The sequence below is a fragment of the Aspergillus lentulus genome (genome assembly GCF_001445615.1).
Source record: "Aspergillus lentulus DNA, contig: Alt08, strain: IFM 54703, whole genome shotgun sequence".
NCBI lineage: Eukaryota > Fungi > Ascomycota > Eurotiomycetes > Eurotiales > Aspergillaceae > Aspergillus > Aspergillus lentulus.
In genome coordinates, this window is record NW_028322118.1 from 737,775 (window position 1) to 756,090 (window position 18,316).

At 49.3% G+C, this 18,316-nt stretch overlaps 6 protein-coding genes across 6 annotated transcripts; 5 read left to right on the forward strand and 1 right to left on the reverse strand.

Moving 5' to 3' along the window:
• Positions 1 to 1,918: 1,918 nt before the first annotated feature.
• ALT_3506 (phosphatidylethanolamine N-methyltransferase) lies at positions 1,919 to 5,082 on the reverse strand (the record flags this gene model as incomplete). The annotated part of the gene is made up of 4 exons (XM_089599588.1): positions 1,919 to 1,975; positions 2,058 to 2,148; positions 2,206 to 4,789; positions 4,902 to 5,082. 4 exons carry the CDS (start codon positions 5,080 to 5,082, stop codon positions 1,919 to 1,921), a joined length of 2,913 nt encoding a protein of 970 aa, XP_089455926.1.
• Positions 5,083 to 6,979: 1,897 nt separating this feature from the next.
• nbp35 (Fe-S cluster-binding ATPase) lies at positions 6,980 to 8,081 on the forward strand (the record flags this gene model as incomplete). Its single annotated transcript, XM_033563732.2, has 2 exons — positions 6,980 to 7,061; positions 7,126 to 8,081. 2 exons carry the CDS (start codon positions 6,980 to 6,982, stop codon positions 8,079 to 8,081), a joined length of 1,038 nt encoding a protein of 345 aa, XP_033419623.2.
• A 1,295-nt stretch (positions 8,082 to 9,376) lies between these two features.
• On the forward strand, positions 9,377 to 10,782 carry ALT_3508 (pepsin-like aspartic protease; the record flags this gene model as incomplete). The annotated part of the gene is made up of 3 exons (XM_033563731.2): positions 9,377 to 9,774; positions 9,835 to 10,598; positions 10,655 to 10,782. 3 exons carry the CDS (start codon positions 9,377 to 9,379, stop codon positions 10,780 to 10,782), a joined length of 1,290 nt encoding a protein of 429 aa, XP_033419622.2.
• A 622-nt stretch (positions 10,783 to 11,404) lies between these two features.
• ALT_3509 (putative cofactor for methionyl- and glutamyl-tRNA synthetases) lies at positions 11,405 to 12,742 on the forward strand (the record flags this gene model as incomplete). The annotated part of the gene is made up of 1 exon (XM_033563730.1): positions 11,405 to 12,742. The coding sequence occupies one exon, from the start codon at positions 11,405 to 11,407 to the stop codon at positions 12,740 to 12,742; it is 1,338 nt and encodes a 445-aa protein (XP_033419621.1).
• Positions 12,743 to 13,212: 470 nt separating this feature from the next.
• Positions 13,213 to 14,571, forward strand: ALT_3510 (2,3-butanediol dehydrogenase; the record flags this gene model as incomplete). The annotated part of the gene is made up of 7 exons (XM_089599589.1): positions 13,213 to 13,296; positions 13,349 to 13,382; positions 13,445 to 13,616; positions 13,669 to 13,697; positions 13,746 to 13,832; positions 13,905 to 14,348; positions 14,444 to 14,571. The coding sequence occupies 7 exons, from the start codon at positions 13,213 to 13,215 to the stop codon at positions 14,569 to 14,571; spliced, it is 978 nt and encodes a 325-aa protein (XP_089455927.1).
• A 1,692-nt stretch (positions 14,572 to 16,263) lies between these two features.
• On the forward strand, positions 16,264 to 17,361 carry ALT_3511 (glycosyltransferase family protein; the record flags this gene model as incomplete). Its single annotated transcript, XM_033563728.2, has 2 exons — positions 16,264 to 16,896; positions 16,960 to 17,361. 2 exons carry the CDS (start codon positions 16,264 to 16,266, stop codon positions 17,359 to 17,361), a joined length of 1,035 nt encoding a protein of 344 aa, XP_033419619.1.
• Between the last annotated feature and the right edge of the window lie 955 nt (positions 17,362 to 18,316).

Here is an 18,316-nt window from a genome sequence, read left to right on the forward strand (position 1 = left end):
AGCAGGTATAACTTGGAATGAGAAGAAACTCCGAATCCAGAGCGAAAAGGCTATGACAATTGATAATACAAGGAACAGTTAATAGAAATCCCATCAAGCGCTTCGAGCGACTTTCCCAGTCCAGAAACGGAAATCTGCGATTTCAGAAGATGTTTGCACTGTTTGTCTTCGTCCGCTGGTGGATCACACTTTTTTTCCCACTCGACTATTTCTTCTCTGTTTTTCTCCTCTTCCCTCTTCCTTCATCTCTTCTATGCTTGACTGCCAACACTAGACCTCTGATGATGAGCCTGAGTTGTTGGTAAAAGTACATCAGCTTCTAAACCGCCATCTGCTCGAAAACGTCCTCATACTTACTTACTCACTGTAAGTCTGCCTAACTCACGTCACTGTCAATCCGCACCCTTCATGACGAAATTGATTTCCAAAATCTTAAGTTCCGGCGACAAATAAATGGGCTTGAACAAACATGCATCACCATCTGATCAAAATCCTAATCCACATTTGCTGTCAGCTCGTTTTGCTTCATGCAGTCTCGCTGACCGGTACATCAGACAGGAAATTTTAATCTCGGATAACTCGCAACACTCTGTAGGCCCTGTTAGGTATGTTTTTTGCTCACTTCCTCGACAATTACACTCCCCATATTCTTTTTCGTGATGAGAGACATTTTTCAGTTCTGCTTCTGCAAAAACCTTGAAGAAAACAAAATACCTTACCAAAAACTCCTGATCATTCTGAAAGATTCTACTTGTCCTTTCGATCCACTGATGTGTTGATCATTCGGATTGCTGACGATCTTGAAGAAATAGAAATTGTACAACTGCAACCCAAGCACAATTTCCTGGCATTACTAGTAATAGGTACAGTTCCTTCTCCCTAATTTCATATCACTGCCACACACAATCCTTTATGATGACAACAAGTCAATCCATTCAATGATCTCCCTTGGAGAACCGCCCCTCGAGCCCGCAGCTACCGGCAACGCAGCACACTTGGAGCACTGCGATCCGCCTGTTCAACTCCCTTATACCGGACTTTCTCTTCGCTGTATTTCTCTGAAATTCGCTGGATTGAAGGGATGATTGGTTGTGGAGCACTGAACAGCGGGCCCAATCGTTTTGCTCCGTGCTGAGACCTGTCGGTGTGCTTGCTACGCTTGACTTGTGCCAACGCCTTTCACCCGACTCATCGTTCGTTTTGGATGATTTGACGGGGGGAAGAACTTGGCAGGGGATGGGATGAATTTACCGGCTTGGCTGATCAACACCTTGCTGCGAACTCTTTCCGAGTTTGCCTTACTCGAGGTGTCCCGTCGTACTGCTGCGCTGTCGAACTCATGTCAGCTTAAGATGCCTGCTGACCGCTCTGAAGTTGTAGGCTTTTCGTCAAATCATACTCGGTAGTTAGACTAGACATAGCTATTAGATTGAAGCATTCAATACAGGGAAAATCCATTTGATAACACTGTCGAACGCGATTCTTCATCCTCTATGGTATATATAAATAATGCCACTGAATATGTTCCATGAAACTATAAACACCTTGAGCTTCTGCTGTCTCAACCACTCGAAGTAATGCATGTTTTGCATCGTAAATGTACTCCCGTCATCGTGGCCTGTATAATCTTCTCTTTTTTCCCAAAAAAAAAAAAAAAAAAAAAAAAAAAGAACTTCTCCTTCAAGGTTCATCTTTAGCGTCCATGATGAGATAGAGAATCCCAGCACGATGAAGTAGATCAGCAGAATCAAAAGAAATGACATTGGCAATAAGCCTGTCTATCAGAGCCTCCATCGCTCATCCAAATATAAGCTGCAAAGGCGAACAAGAAATGGTTTGCGTATTGTCAAGCTGGGAGACCATGTCTCCACTTTCTCTTTTTTCGATTTTTCTCTCCAAATAGGCTCTCATTTCCAGGTTACTCCTTCCCTTCAGTTGGTGTCGTTGCACCATTCTTGGTCAGACTATAGGGAGCCTGCACCACGTAATATTCAAAGTCAGCTTCAGCGGCCGGAAAAATAGGTAGCGAGGTATGAAGGAGACAGGTGACTACATACCAGGACCCTTTTTGCATTGCATATCCTCCGGGCGAGGTTGTGGACATTGCCGTCCGCTTTGACAACCTCAGGAGCGAATTCGATACCGAACCTTCGCGAAAGCATTAGTAGTGCATCCTCCGGAACATACGCAGGAAAATCAACTCACATTTGATGAACCGCGAACACGACTCTCTTGGCATATTTTCCATCGCGTTCAACGAGACTGCCAAAAGGCTCATCCACGGTTTCCGGCGCGATCTCGGGATCTCGATCAAAGCAGTTACGCACAACGGGAAACAAGCTTAGCTCGACCGATGTAGGGTCCATCAGCGGGATCTCATCCTCATCAAACCGGCTGATACGAATCTCGAATGGTCTTGAAATAGCCATAACATTGTGTTTGCCATTGTGATGGTACCGAAACTCGAAGACGCCCTGAGTCCAGAACAACTTATCACCAGAGAAGATAACTTCACCGCAAGCCAGATCGCGGTTCTCGTTGTCCTTGCGTTGTGAGGCGGGTATGACAATATCGCTGTTCACGATTCCCTTCTCGCAAGTCAAATTGTCATACGAGCCCTCGTTGACCGCAATCCATCTCCCTTGAGATGAGACGCGCGTAACTTCCCGAGAAGTGTTGTCGGTGACTCGATATAGACCAATCCAATCTTTCTTGCTGTGATTGAGCGGAGCCGTCCACTTAACCTTGATGGGTGAACCATACTCGAAGACCAAGTTCTTCAGGTCGCCGCGTCTGTCAAGTGGCATACGAGCATTGGCACCCTCCCTACCGCTTTGATCATTGTCATTTGGAGATAATGAATCAGTGCCTTCGACCTCCAAGGAGTAGTCACGTGAGTCATAACCAGCCAGGTCTTCATCAATGCGAGAGATAGTCACACGAGCGGGATACTTTTGGAACAGAGCCGATGTGTCTTTGACAAACGTGTTGACACCCGCAGCGAGCTTCGGACGAGCAGTGTCAATGAGCTCTTCGATGAATTCGAAAGACTCATCAAACATCTTGTCAACACTTCCATGGAGCTGCTGTAGAGATGGAGGCAAGGATCGCTTCAAACTCTTTGTGAGACCGGCATCTCGTCGCAGGCTTCGGCCATAAAGCTTCTGCATGTGAGGACGCTCGACAAATTGGATGAATCCTAGGCTCAGAATATGGCTCATCAGGGCAAGGAAAGTGACAGCACCACTGCTGGTGATAAGGACAGCGCCCCAAACACCTGCCAAACCCAGAACACGCTCAGGGTTGTTCAGGAAACGGTAAATGCCGTCATACGTCAACTTGGGCGATTCATCGAAGAAGAAATCTCCGTAGAACCAACCAAACTCTCCAAGAGATTCGTAAATGCTGACCGATGTCCAGATTTGCAAGGCAATGAGCCCTGCGCCCAAGACGTGCCTGAGCAAGACGAGGCCATAGCCCCAATCCGCTGGAAGACTGTACATTTTCCAGACTGCAGCAATGAAGCTCGCGTAGCACATGACCATGCTGATATGATAAGTGCCTTTCCATTGGTTCCAGGCCTCCTGAGGGCTTTCGCCATATTTTACAAAGTGTCGAGTCCAGGCCTTACAGTTCGACTGACGGTTGAGCACCAAGCCGATACCAACAGAATACCAGATTCTCCAGACTGCAGCGTTGACCACAAAAAGGAACTGGAACCAAGGAGTTGAAGGCGTCAAAACCGTGAGGGCGAATACGAGAAATTGAATCAGTATGGAAGAAGTATCTATCGTCCGATACAAATCCAGGTTCCGAAAGCCCAAGAGGTTGTGAACCGATGGAGGTGGACCGCTTGAATAACTTGGCGCGTGGGGCAATTGTTCATCAACGGGAGCTGGCGCGCTGGGCGAATCCGATCTCTGAGGGGTGATAGATACATTTTCCTGATCGATAGTTCGCTTTCGGGGTGGTGGCGGATTATATGTCTTCTCGATGTGCGGATTCTCGACGAAGACCAGGAAAGCGAATTGTGCTGCATGGGCGAGAATGGAGATGAACAGGACCTTGTAGCTCGCCGCCATTAGCGAGATACCGTAGTATCCAGCATAACCGACCGAGTACATCGGATGAGGTGCCATTTCGAAAACACCGTCAAAGGTCAACTCCTGGTCGATAAGAAAGAAAAAGTCTCCCCAGTACCATGCGTAGTCTTTTACCACTCGATGCGCGTCTAATTTAACCCACAGGTTGAAGAGGACCAAGACGATGCCGGCGCACCACCGCAAGACAGTCATCAGAGGACCCTCATCAAGGGGACGTTGGCTACAGGCTATCGCAAAGAGGCAATATGAGGTGAAGTCGCACATCAAGATCAGATCGACAAGTCGTCTGAAGACGAGCCAGGTGTTGTACTCAATTGGAGCATCTTCGAACGAATAGTCAGCTGGGATCTTGGTCTCCAATTCACGTTTAATCAACTTGTATAGGTTAGCATGAGGATTTTGGCCAGTGGCCGGATTCACGAAGATCTTGGTCTTCTCCGCCCAACGGACGAGCGTTCTGTGGTTCGACTGGTTATGGAGCAGCCATCCGATCCCAGCATTGTAGGCACCGCGCCAAAAGAGGTAGATGAAGGCAAAAACGGGCACTTTGGCACCCGCAGGAAGTCGCCATAAGAGAATAATATGAGCAGCGAGAATGGCTAGAACGATGACATCTGACAGGTTCTTTGGTTCCGAGGGTGATAGTAGTTGAGAGACCATGTCGTGCGTTTGAGGCACCGTAAACACTATCGAATAGATCAGTTAGCGGAGAGCAACCCGTAGCACCCCAGGAGTCTTTTGAGAGCCGAAAAGGCGTGTCATCTATTCTTAATTATCGAGTGAGACTATCTTACGTACCTTTACCATCAGGAGTCCGGCCGTATGTCTTTTTGCCTTTGCCGGCTTTGTCCTTGACCTCACCTTCACCCGTGGCTGTTAAAGCCTCGAGACCGGGGGCCGAGCTGGACTGAGAGGCCGCAGTCCTCTCGCGAAGTCCATCATCTACCTGATGAGCGCCTGTTGAAAGGCCACGATCCATAATTGCGTGTAGCTCTCTGATTCCTGCGTGGGAAGCGGGAGCGGAAAATTGTTATTGTGGACAGATGGATCGGAAAGTCAAAGGTGCAGAAGAAGCATGTGACAGGAAAGCAAGGGTGGGTAGTGTCGGCCACAACCCATGTGACGTTTCTGTTAGTGTCTCCTAAATTGGATAGATTTCGCACCTCAACAACAATGCTCAGTGGGTCACTGAACAACTCGAGGAAAGAGAGAATATGCAAAATATAAACAAGAAAAGAGATAGAAAATGCTTGTGTTAGTGACAGAGCGGCGGAGCTACCTGCTATTTATCGTTACCCATACGGGGTATAGCGGGGAGAGAGAGTAACCTCATGCGTCTTAAGGACGAGACTAAGTAGAGCTGTCGTTGGGGAAAAGGGCTACTTAGCGACCCAGACCCATTGAGTGGGAAAAGCGCCAATCACAAGACGTTGGTGCAGTCTCTTAAAGGGAATGAGGAATGGAGCAGAAAGGGAAAGAAGGTTCAACGCCCGTAAGGAATTCAAACAACTTATTTCGCAAACATAGTACATCCTAGTAACCTCGATGTTGACGAGGAAAAGTCAAGCCAAATCATATCGGATGGGATACGGTTCAAGTTACTCTAAAGCAATCTTCAGGCCCGTGGGTTATCCCTTGGATACTGATCCGTCTGAGCGACGACAATTTCCTTACCTTACTACTCGTGCTTTGTCGACTATTCGCTTGCTCTGCACATTGAAAGCATATTTCTCTTGACGGAAAAGCCATCACAATCGAGCGGTAACGGCGGGTGCATCGAATACTACATTTCACTGGACAGCATTTCCCCTGTCAATCCTGAAAAATCAGGAATTGAAGCAGGTAAGATGCAGGTAGTCTAGATTAACGCCAATCAGCAATTTCAGCGATTCTTTCAACGTTGAAAGGGAAGCATATGCACTGCATAAAATATGCATGACGTTGAGGGGACCTGATTGGCACTGCCTAATGCAACACGCAGACACGGCCTGCAGAAAGAAGGGAATAGGAACTGATATGCTGATAGTTGTAGTTTCGTAAGAGGACTGGGTCCTGTAGAGATCTGCAGTATCTCTAGTTAATGATAACCTGCGGATACTTGCTGAGGATGTTCCTTGCAAGTCGCGCCTTTGATCAAAATAGATCAGCCTTCTGGCTGTCCAGTTGGTGGATAATGATATGGTAGGCCTGACTTGAGAGTGGCACGGCCAGGGAGGCATGATAAGGTTCTGACAAGCCTCTGCATTATCGATAGGTATCTATTCTCCTTGCTAAAAAGAAGAGGATCATTAGAGTCATAACCCGCTTCTGAAAAGATGGACAGACTGAACTTGCAAGCATCCGGTTGCATACTCTGTGGGCACGAACAAATCGATTTTATGAAAGTTACATTGATAGTTCAACCCTCCCTACAGAATGCGACCATTTATTGGAGAATACATATCTGTTTCTCAGGCTCTAGTCCATTAGGGAACACTCAACTGACTATCGCGACACATATAGATCTTGAACCTTGTCTATATAGCTATAATATGCCACTCGCTGCTCATCAGCGTAGTAGTGCCAGCAATAATCACCATGATAGTCCATGACTGTCCATCTACCTAGATATTCAGGCATCCTACAGGATCTATCATTAATCAATCTTATCGCGGGGCGCTCCGACACCGCAGTGGCTGGTTCCTGAGAAAACCACCCCGCGCCAATCGCCACCAAGAGTTTGTCATCCGATAATGGGATTATCAAGCAGGCGATCCGCCACTTTTTCATCAAAGCTTGCTTTCTTCTGTGCAAACTAATTTGACACACCTACCGGTTCTTGAGAATCTATGAGGATATATCGCCATATCTCTTAGAAGAAGCTGGTCTTCACAACAATGGCGCCGTCTATGATGGAGCCGGTGGCAGCGTTCGATGTGCCAACCAAGGTGGCACCGAACCTCGTCGCCCCGGAACCAGGTATGTCTTTCTAAAGGGCAAAAAGTCGTTTTCTTTTACCCTTGAAGATCGCTAATTCTTGCAGAGCACTGCCCTGGACCCGAGTCAGAGCAAGCAGGAAAAGGCGATGCCTGCGCTGGTTGTCCCAATCAAGCCATTTGTGCATCTGCGCCCAAGGGCCCCGATCCCGACATCCCTATCATCACCGAACGTCTCTCTCAAATCCGACACAAGATCCTTGTACTATCCGGTAAAGGCGGTGTCGGCAAATCCACATTCTCCTCGCTTCTTGCACATGCATTTGCATCGAACCCTGAATCCACCGTCGGCCTCTGTGATACGGACATTTGCGGACCCTCCATCCCCAAGATGATGGGTGTTGAGTCGGAGACAATTCACGTCAGCAACGCAGGCTGGAGTCCGGTGTGGGTGACCGATAATCTGAGTGCAATGAGTATCCAATTCATGCTGCCGAACAGAGACGACGCAATCATCTGGAGGGGCCCAAAGAAGAATGGAATGATTAAGCAGTTTCTGAAGGATGTGGACTGGGGCGAGTTGGACTACCTGATTGTTGATACGCCGCCTGGGACTTCGGACGAGCACTTATCGGTGAACTCACTTCTAAAGGAGTCTGGCGTGGACGGAGCGGTGGTTGTTACGACGCCTCAAGAAGTATCGCTTCTCGACGTCAGGAAGGAGATTGATTTTTGCCGCAAGGCTGGCATTCGTATCCTGGGCCTAGTCGAGAACATGCGGGGGTTCGTCTGCCCAGGATGCTCCAATACATCGGAAATCTTCCGGGCTACGACGGGAGGTGGCAAACGACTGGCGAAAAAGATGGGCATTCCATTCCTGGGTTCAGTTCCTCTTGACCCAAGAGTTGGAATGGCTTGCGACTACGGTGAAAGCTTCGTGGACAACTTTCCGGACAGCCCAGCGTCAAAGGCCATCAAGCAGGTTGTACGGTCGGTTAGCGAAATGCTTGGCGAGGATCCAAATAAAGTGCTCCCGCCTGACGATAATGATATGGTGGAGTGATTCATATTTCGGTCGTCCTGCTTTGCTTCTACTTTGTGGTCCATTTGAGCTAGAATAGCGTGCATTGTGAGTTTCTTGACTACGGCGTTTTGGGAAAGCATGATTTGATACCACCATTTCAATATGAGGCATTCGCATGATGAGGACACTTATTGCTCTTACCAAACGAGAAAGCACCGGGCATTAGCATTCGTATAAAGGCGTGTAGTGTATACTCCTCTCGTTCTACACCTACTATCTAGGATCCACATCATGTATGTCTGACAAGCGGCGCTATCGATTGTAAGGCACCAACCTCACTCTCCAAATGTATGGCACATTCGTCAGTTGGACTCGACTCATGACGGGGGTATGGGATCTCTGCAGTGTGCGTTTTCATGAATGATGCCGTGTGGTTGGAAACCGACCAAGGGACAGCGCTTATCTACGTAACTCCCCAGCCGATTGCGCTTGACAGTCGACAGTCCCGCGAATGGATGAATGTAACACAGATCCTTTATAATGATGTTCCATCAACCTTCAGTTCTTCACAGCCCCTTACAAGAAAAAAACCTACCGGCACAGACGTATTTTGACCGCCTACTTCGACTCAGTCTACCGTTTCACCATCTCTTGGCGATAGTGGATGACTGGTTTGACTGGTCAGCACAACCCGCGACTGCCCAGCGCCTAGGCGTTTCACATTCAGGGGAAGTCTGTCTCGGCAACCCTGAATGGCTCATGATTTGCGCCAGCAACTGTCAGATCCAGCCTGTCGAGTCGTGTTGACTGTGTCAGGCAGATGAGGTTGCCTCATCGCTGACTCCATATGAACAGCATGGATTGGTTGCTTTCTCCGTTCAAGTCGGGTTTCTTCGCCTGAGTGGGCCGACTTACCAACATGGGAGCTATCCGCGCTCTCGGCTGTTCTTAGCTGGGGTCTGAAGCTCAGTTCAACTTTTAATGCTCCTTGTGATTAGGGCCTTTGAGGTCTTTATTATGATGGGTTTTGCCCTGGGGCCCTCTTGACAATGGAATAGACCAAGTCATTCACTTCTTTGTCTTTCTCTTCTGCCTGGCAGCTCCTTTGGCTGTTTCTCTTTCCCTTCATTTTTTGTATCTTTTCTTTATTCTTTTTGTCTTTACAATATTCGCAGGTGGCCAGGTCTGGACTTGGGCATACAGAGCACACGCTCTTTAATTTACTTCCGGCTTGATCTCTGTCTTGTTTAGAAGGCTTTCCACCTTCAGCTGCTAGAAGCAGCAAATACGATCATTGATTTGAAGACTGGAAATACAGGCAGTATCGAGCCAATATGCATTCACTACAGACTTTTCTCTTCCTTCTGCTCCTTGGCTACGGTGTGTTCGCTGCACCAACGTCGCCACGAGCTCAACCTCAGGGCCGGTCCTTCAAGGTTGAGCGGATTAAGCGTGGAAACTCCATTCACGGTCCGACTGCTCTGCGCAGAGCCTATCGGAAGTTTGGCATAGTTCCTACGACCTTTGGCGTCGATCTGTCGGACTTTGAGCCTTTCAACACGACATCTATCTCAGGCACCGCTGCCAATCTACTCGTAACCGATGCGCAAGAGCCAGAGCAGACAGGTGCAGTCAGTGCGCAATCTGTTCAGAACGATGCTGCTTTCGTCAGCCCTGTGACGATCGGTGGGCAGAAAATAGTGATGAACTTTGACACCGGCTCAGCAGACTTGTAAGTCCATTGATTCGAATCACTCCAACAACAGAGCTTACTGACTGGGGATTTCACCAGCTGGGTGATGAACACGGAGCTTCCGGCGAGTGCTCAGGTCGGCCACACTGTCTTCGATCCTTCCAAGTCGTCCACTTTTAAGAAGATGGAAGGAGCTACTTTTGAGATCAAATACGGCGATTCGTCTTTTGCTAATGGTGGCGTCGGAACTGATACCGTTGACATTGGTGGCGCAACTGTTACCGGTCAAGCGATTGGTATCCCGACGAGCGTGTCCAATTCCTTCGTGGAAGATACCTACTCGAACGGTCTCGTAGGCCTGGGATTTTCGTCCCTCAATACAGTCAAGCCTCAGCAGCAGAAGACCTTCTTCGACAATATCGCCGACAGTCTGGATGAGCCAGTCATGACGGCGCATCTGAAGAGCGATGGTGTCGGCGAGTACGAGTTCGGAATCATTGATCAAACCAAGTATCAAGGCGACATTATTAATGTGACGGTGGACTCCTCGAACGGTTTCTGGCAGTTCCAGTCGGCCCATTACAAGGTCGGAGATGGTTCTATCCAGACTATCCAGAATAGTGCTAGTGCCATCGCTGATACCGGCACTTCATTGATGCTTCTCGATGACACAGTGGTAAATGCCTACTACGCGCAGGTCAAAGGCGCGCAGTATGCCAGCAGCGCCGGCGGTTACATCTATCCCTGTGGTACTGAACTGCCTAATCTCGCGGTTGCTGTCGGCGCAAAGCACTTGGCGACGGTACCTGGCACGTTCCTGGATTTTGCAGAGGTTGGTATTAACAAAACGACGGGACAAACAGGTAAGCCGATCAATTTTCGCGTACGAAAGTTCATGTACTGACATGTCATCTTGTAGTATGTTTCGGTGGTATCCAGTCCAACCAGGGCACTTCGATGCAGATCCTTGGTGATGTCTTCCTAAAGGCCTTTTTCGTCGTCTTTGACCTGCGAGGCCCATCTATTGGACTTGCCTCGCCCAAGTAGTCTAACTGCTTGTTGCCAAAAATGTAATGTCTTTCGGACGTTACAGCTGACTCCATATTCGTTCTGCATATCCTTACAGTTAGACTGTCTCCATAGATCTAAATAATACACCGCAACTTGGTTTCCGATATTGCAAACTGGAATCTGCCGTCTGTCGAGGAGTATACATTATTATAGCAAACGGCGTGCATAAAATATAATTATACTCGGATGACTCAGCCGACACCGAGTCATCCAGCCCTGGCTTAGTTAGAGGAAAAAAGGAAAAAATAAAGATAAAAAGAGACTAACCGGATGCAGTCAGTCATCGACAGCGCGGAAGCCGAGAAATGCTGTAGCAAGACGAAGTCTGATGATATCTAGCCAAATCCAATTGTAATCAGCTCTTTTATCAAGTCAATCATACAAGGATCCCATCACTCTAGGGATCTGGGACTTAGTCAAGTTGAATTTCCTCAAGGTTTCTGTGAGTCTGACGGGGCCCGCCAGAACAACAGCCCCGCGGATCAGTCAACCCTCCAGATTATTATTACTACGCCTGAGGCCGACTTCTACTGCCCCTCTTCTTAACTTCACCACCTCGCCTCTGTCCTGCTTCGCCGTTCGTCGCCCATTCGCAAACATGGCTATCAACTCTGCACCCGAGTCTTCTCTCCTCTCTCTCCTCTACCGCTCGTACCCCGCTGCAGTTTCTCCCGACGCCACAGAGCTTGATCTTCTCCATGCGTCGCCCAAAATCTTTCCTCAGACGACTTTTTCCGTTCAGGAGCAGGCTTCGATCAAGCAATGGCTAGACACCATTTCTGGACTCCAGAACGCCTTGACCAAAGACGACAAGTTCGTGGTTACGACCATCCTCGGACAGCTGAACACTCACCTCGCCGCGCGCACAACGTTGTTGGGAACCAAGCCGTCCGTTGCTGATATCGCCGCATACGCTCTGCTCGCTCCCGTCGTTGAGAAATGGACGCCCGAAGAACGCACTGGTGAGCAAGGATACCATCACATTGTGCGTCACATCGACTTTGTGCAAAATAGCCGCCTGTTCGCCCTCCAGATCCCCGATGAAGAGAAGATCAGCATCGACGTGAACGACGTGCGCTTTGTTCCCAAGCCCGTGGATCCCAAGGAAGAGAAGGAGCGCAAAAAGAGGGAGAAGGCTGCGGCCCAGAACCCGGATGCTGGCAAGCCTCTGGTCGTTGGACAAGGCAAGCCCGAGAAGGCGGCGAATGGCGGCGCTGCCGATCAGGCCGCTGATTCCGCCGCTGGCGCGCCGCCCAAGGTTAACAAGAAGGAGAAGAAGGAAAAGAAGGAGAAGGCGCCCAAGCCTGCTCCCGCGCCCGCTGCTCCCCCCTCTCCGTCGCTCATCGACCTCCGCGTTGGTCACATCCTCCGTGCAATCAACCACCCCAATGCGGACTCCCTCTACGTTTCTACCATCGACTGTGGTGATGCTCCCGGAACCGAGAACACTTCGGTGGATGAGGAGACCGGCAAGACCGTGCGCACCGTGTGCTCGGGTCTGAACGGCCTCGTTCCCCTGGAGGAGATGCAGAACAGAAAGATTGTTGCCGTCTGCAACCTGAAGCCTGTAACTATGCGTGGTATTAAGTCTACAGCCATGGTTCTGGCAGCGTCGCCTCGCGTTGCCGAAGGCGAGGACTCGCACGCTGGACCCGTCGAGCTGGTCACCCCTCCTGCCGACGCGCCTGCCGGTACCCGCATTGGCTTCGAGGGTTGGTTTGACGGCGAGCCCGAGAAGGTGCTCAACCCCAAGAAGAAGGTCTGGGAGACCTTCCAGCCTGGATTCACCACCACCGACAGCCTGGAGGTTGCGTTCGACATCAGCGCTGTTCCCGCCGTGCAGGGCCAGGAGGGCAAGCCGGCTCTGGGCAAACTGGTTGCTAAGACCGGAGGAGTCTGTACAGTGAAATCTCTGAAGGGAGCTACTGTTCGGTAGAGAATTTATCGAGGAAAAAGTCCATTCTTCCTTTTGTGGTTCAATCAGTGGAAATGGTTACAAGGACTGGTCTACGATTTCGTGCAGAGGCAGCAACATAAATAGCATTTACCCTCTTAGCATCAACAACATGTCCAACGAGAAATGAATGTTTCAGTTTTCACCTTTTCCTTTCTTGCCGACGCAATCGCGGTATTCGAGAGCACCCAAGGCAATAAGGCATCAGTCACCCCGCAGACCCCTCTTAGGAGCTTACCCGACCCCTCACTATCTGCAAACACCGTTCCTAGAGTCTACCTTAGTCTCATGTCTAGGGAATAAATGAATCGTTATATTACTCTTCGCGCGGCTTAGTTCCGCAGCTCATTCTGCCGTATAAAATGCAATTAGGAATCCCGATGAGCCAGTCCCAACAGAAATGATACAACATTAACGCACCTAAGCTAGAGCCTGAAGATCTACACTTCACAATGAGAGCTGTCCGGTTCCATGGCCGCGGCGATATCCGTGTCGACGAGATTGATGAGCCCGTCTGCGGCGACGGCCAGGTCAAGGTTACCCGCATCTTCTAGTTGCTCTCCTAAGCAAGTAGACTAACATGGATAGATCCGACCTGCCTTTGTAGGGATCTGCGGAAGCGGTATGCTCATCTTCGTTCTTTGGTGGTCTTGACCAATTCGCCGGGGCTTACATGGCATATAGATCTACACGAGTACCTAGCAGGTCCTATCACAGTTCCCTCAACACCGCATCCAATCACTGGCGGAAGCGTCCCCGTCACCCTGGGCCATGAATTCAGTGGTGTGATAGAGGAGGTTGGAGCGGGCGTTTCACGACTGAAAGTCGGTGATTGCGTGGCTGTCAGACCGAATCTGTATGATGGGACGTGTGCGAGTTGTCTAGCGGGTTGGCGGAACTGTTGTCAGAATCTGGGTTTTATCGGGTATAGCAGTGAGTGAGTTTCTGGCCAAATGATGGAGATGTGGCGCTGATATTTGAGCAGGCGATGCAGGAGGATTGTCAGATCATGTTGTTGTGGCGGAGAAGCATGCGATTCTGTTGCCGGAGGGTTTCCCTCTTGATCTTGGGGGTGAGTTATTGCTTTCTACGGATGATATAAGATGAGATCGGGTGATTAATTAACCTTGCGGTGCATATGCAGCCCTCGTCGAGCCCCTTACTGTGGCCTGGCATGCAGTTAGCCGTGCCTCCGTCCGGCCCGACGACGCCGTCCTCGTGGTAGGGGGAGGACCCATCGGTCTTGCTGTTGTTCAGGTCCTGAAAGCCCGCGGGATCAAGTCCATCATAGTCTCCGAAGTATCCTCACAGCGTAAGCAGTTTGCGAGGCAACTGGGTGCGACTGAGGTCTTTGATCCGCGGACGGATGATATTGTGGCTTCGGTCCGCGCAATGACAGCAGAGGAAGGTGCAGCCATTGCCTTTGAATGCTCCGGCGTGCAGGTGGGCTTGGACACGGCTGTTCAAGCTATTCGAGCGAGGGGAACGGTGACCATAGTCTCACTTTGGGAGGAGAAGCCGAAGATCGATGCGCTTGATATCGTTTTGCACGAGAAACATGTTATTGGCGCTGTGATCTGTGACGATGGTGATTTTGAAGCTGTCATTGATGCGATCTCATCAGGCATGTTCGTCCTGCTATATGGGGCCCGGTTGTTACTGGTTTTGCTGACGAGCATATAGGAAAGCTCTCCCCTCGAGCGATGATCACGAGCAAGATCCTGATGGAGGACGTGGTGGCCAAGGGGTTCAAGGCTTTGGTTGACGAGCGAGACAAGCATGTCAAGATCCTAGTTGAGGTGTCTACATGACAAAAGCCATCAAACAGCAATCAATCAATAGTCTAGATGCCAGAAGCTCGCGATGAGCTAGATACGAATCAGCCCATACTGCACAAAAAAGCAATTATCTTCCACATGGCTATGTATGCAACGATCTAAGGGCGCAGCGCCATTTTGGCCCTAGCTTTCGGTACAGCCCGATAGAACGTCGGGCAACTTCAGGCTGACTGGCAGGCGCAAATGATGTAGGTCATGTTCCGTATATTGGTATAGACACGTGTTGAATACGATTCGGTGCTGTTTGCAATCAGACCAGTCCGGTAGTCAGCATGCATCTTCCCGACGATTTGGGTATTCCGAAGCGAGTAAACAATGCCTTAATTCATTCTTCATAGGTTATCTGATTCTTCGATTTATTGTGATCCTGCAGTTTGTAGTCCAACTTTCGATAGAATATCCCATAAGTCGACGCAGTATCTAGAAGTTAGAATTTATCACTCACCCATGTAGTTCTAGTGTTCTACAGTTCTAGCTCTTGGATCCGACTAGAATAATCAGCCTAGACTGTTAATCCATCCCAGCAAATCGGTAATAACCCAATGTGGTAATGTACGTGTTTGGTTGGCTGCATACGAACAGGCGTTCGACCGCGCCATTTGATGAGCAGCCAAGAGCGCCACCGTCAATGACAATGTGCTAATTTTTGGACTAGTCAATTGGTGACTTGGTCGACAAAGGGTTCTATATTTGTCCCATGTGTTGTTCATCGGCATTTTTCACTACTTGTTAGTAGGACAGTTGCAGTTCAAGAGGTGGGACCGTGCAAGTATCATCCAGTGCATGAGTCGGACAGTTGGACAGTGCTTAGTACAGCTGGGTTTGTCATTCTGTCTGACAAGCGCCTGTCTCTATAGATCATCATCATTGGATATTATACTGCTTGTATTAGATGATGTCTCACCTCCACTGCAACTGATGAATGGACGAGTGTTGGGCTATGGAGAAGAAACCCTCCGCTTTCCAGAAACAAACAGAATCGCGCTATTCGTATTCTGATACGACCATTTGGCCCAGTTCTACAGATACTTTTGTCCCCTCACTCTCTTCCAAAATGATGGAGGCCAAAACTCGGACTCTGGAGGCAAATCTACCACCAGTTCTCGCTGCCAAAAGACTCAGACCCCCGTCGTCTAGACATTGTTATGCTTCGCCAAGCGGCACCTCACCCCACTCAGTCCGCTGGCTCATTGACTAGTCTATAACCCAGTCGAGCAAGTTCCGATTCAGCTCGCAGCATCTGAGTTCTGTTCAAATCGTTGCTGTCCCTACTTACAGTTCTCGCATCAATCTCACCTTGGGTTTTTCCTTTTCTTCCTTTTCTTTTTACCGCTCGCTTTCAGTCGTTTCTCATACAGTTGTACATTCGTTGGTCGGTCCGACTGCAGTTTTATTTTCTTGTTAGCCATCCTCCCCAAATCGGCCCCATTTTAGCAGAGTTTATGAAACTCTTTTTCATCTGAGGATCGTCTGATATATATAACTCTGAAACAGTGACGCAAGTTCTATCGCTATAGCCACCTGTGGTTGCATCGCCATACTTTCTTCTGTTTCAGACGCAAACTACCTTATGTCATGTTGATTTGATAATCCATACACAACTGTCTACATCCTAACTACGCCTGTGCTTTGAACGGGCTATATACCTAATCTCACATTTTCGTTATGTCGAAACCACTCCAAGGAACTGCAATCATTACCGGGGGCAATGGGACCCTCGGCTCAGAGATAGCTATCGCTATCGCAAAAACGCAGCCTTTCGTGCACTTGCTGCTTCTTGCGCGCGATATCAGAACCGACAGCGTGAAGGACCTGCTACAGAAGATCCGCCTCATCGGGCCTAGATCTGTCGAAGTAGCCAAAGTCAACCTGGCCAGTTTCAACTCCGTCGTCAGCTTCTGTCAGAATACCGTGGAGAGGGTCCGAAATAAAGAGATCCCGCCGGTAATGCTCCTGATCAATTCTGCTGCCATGGCATCTTATGTCACCGACCCAGTCACACCGGATGGATACGACCCGGTCTACCAGGTTAATTGCATTGCCCCGTTCCTGTTAACGGTCAGCCTACTTGAAGCTTTCCGCGCCGGCAATGGCACGCCGGACGGCGGTGCCAGAGTCATTAATATTGGATGCTCTGCCATATCCAGTGGCTCGTTGAACTATTTCGACGACAGCCCAGACAATGCACCGAAGGCGCCCGGCACTCCTTTGAGTGCAAAGGAAGGGAATGCTCGGTTTGGGAGCAGTAAGCTGATCATGAGTGCCGCCATGTATGCATTACGGCGGAGTCTGGTCCTGGTAGGTTTATCGGTAGCTTTGCGCGTGTGAGTAGCCGAACAATACTGACAATGCAATACGTAGACTGGCAACATGTCACTCAACATATACACTCTGGACCCCGGAGGATTGGAAGGGAATAGCCATCTGACGACAGATGCTCCCTTATCGGTCCGAATGGCACAATCAACTCGGTCTAGCCTCGGGCCATTCCTGAGAGTGTTCTCCAAGAGCGCTATCAACAAGGCCAGTGTTCCAGCCAAGGTCATTGCGAAAGTCGCATTCCAGAGAGAAACAGTGGAGCTCTGGGGCAGGGAGCGCTATTATATCTTGAACAGCGACTACGAGGCCGGATCCGTCATTTTGGCACTGCGAGACCCGCCCCTAATGGATTCACTGCTAAAGAAAATGTTGCGGCAGGTCGAGATTGGTGTCAAGGGAATGGGCTCGCCAGACTCGAGGATCTCGCGGGTGCACGGCAATTGAAAGAAAAGTTCTTTATTTGTATTCTCGGAGTTGATTCGCTTTTTCTCATTCGCCTTTCTTTTATCTGCTGCAACACATGGCGATCACTGGCATCTGGCTTGGCATGAAGCATTCTTCGGGAGTTTGCCCTTGGGACAGGATAGGTACCTTTGTCAATGATTTGCTTTATGTACATTATAGCTGTAAAATAATTGAAACCTGGGACTTGGCGATAAGCGATCACCAATGGTATTCTATCTTGCTCGCTTCGTCGCGGAAAATAAGTATGTTGCACTGCCGCAAACGTCTTGATGGTTGTACCTTGTGTGGACCGTCCGGATGGGGTAACAGTGGACGGATGACAGCGAATAATCAAGGCGGCAAACCATTTGGCTGGACAGGAATACTTGGCCTGTGTATTTGGTTCTTGATCCAGCCAGCTTTCCTACAGTACCTTAGTTTCACGCTTGTCTAGCACGCTCATGCGCCTAATTAATCTCCTTTGTTGGATTGATTACTTACTTAATTTGGAGATACTACGTTGATTTTGTGGTTTAGTTAACCGTTCTTATATCGAAGTTGGCCTCTCCAGGACTCTGAAGATCTACATACCCCATCGTACGCATCCGCAAAATCCACCCCTTCGCAGCCAAATTGCCACTACTTTCGTCTCTCCGGCTTGACACGTAATCGAGGCGGGATTTGAGCCACTGCCGTGCTGGTGTTCGTTTGTCTGCATCTCCGGGATCGAGGAGCCTTCTGGTTCCTGTGACTTCTGGATAATTGATCTGCGCCTACACATGCTGTGATACCCCGAGAAATGAACAGGCATCACGCCTTTGCCAATGGCTACTCTGCCTACCCCCGCGGGCAGAGCAGAGCATTTTCCATCTCTCCTCATCGGTAAGTTGCTTTTGGTTTCGTCATCTGCGCGGAATTGCATTTCTGCAGATATATTAGAGTAGCAGACACGATT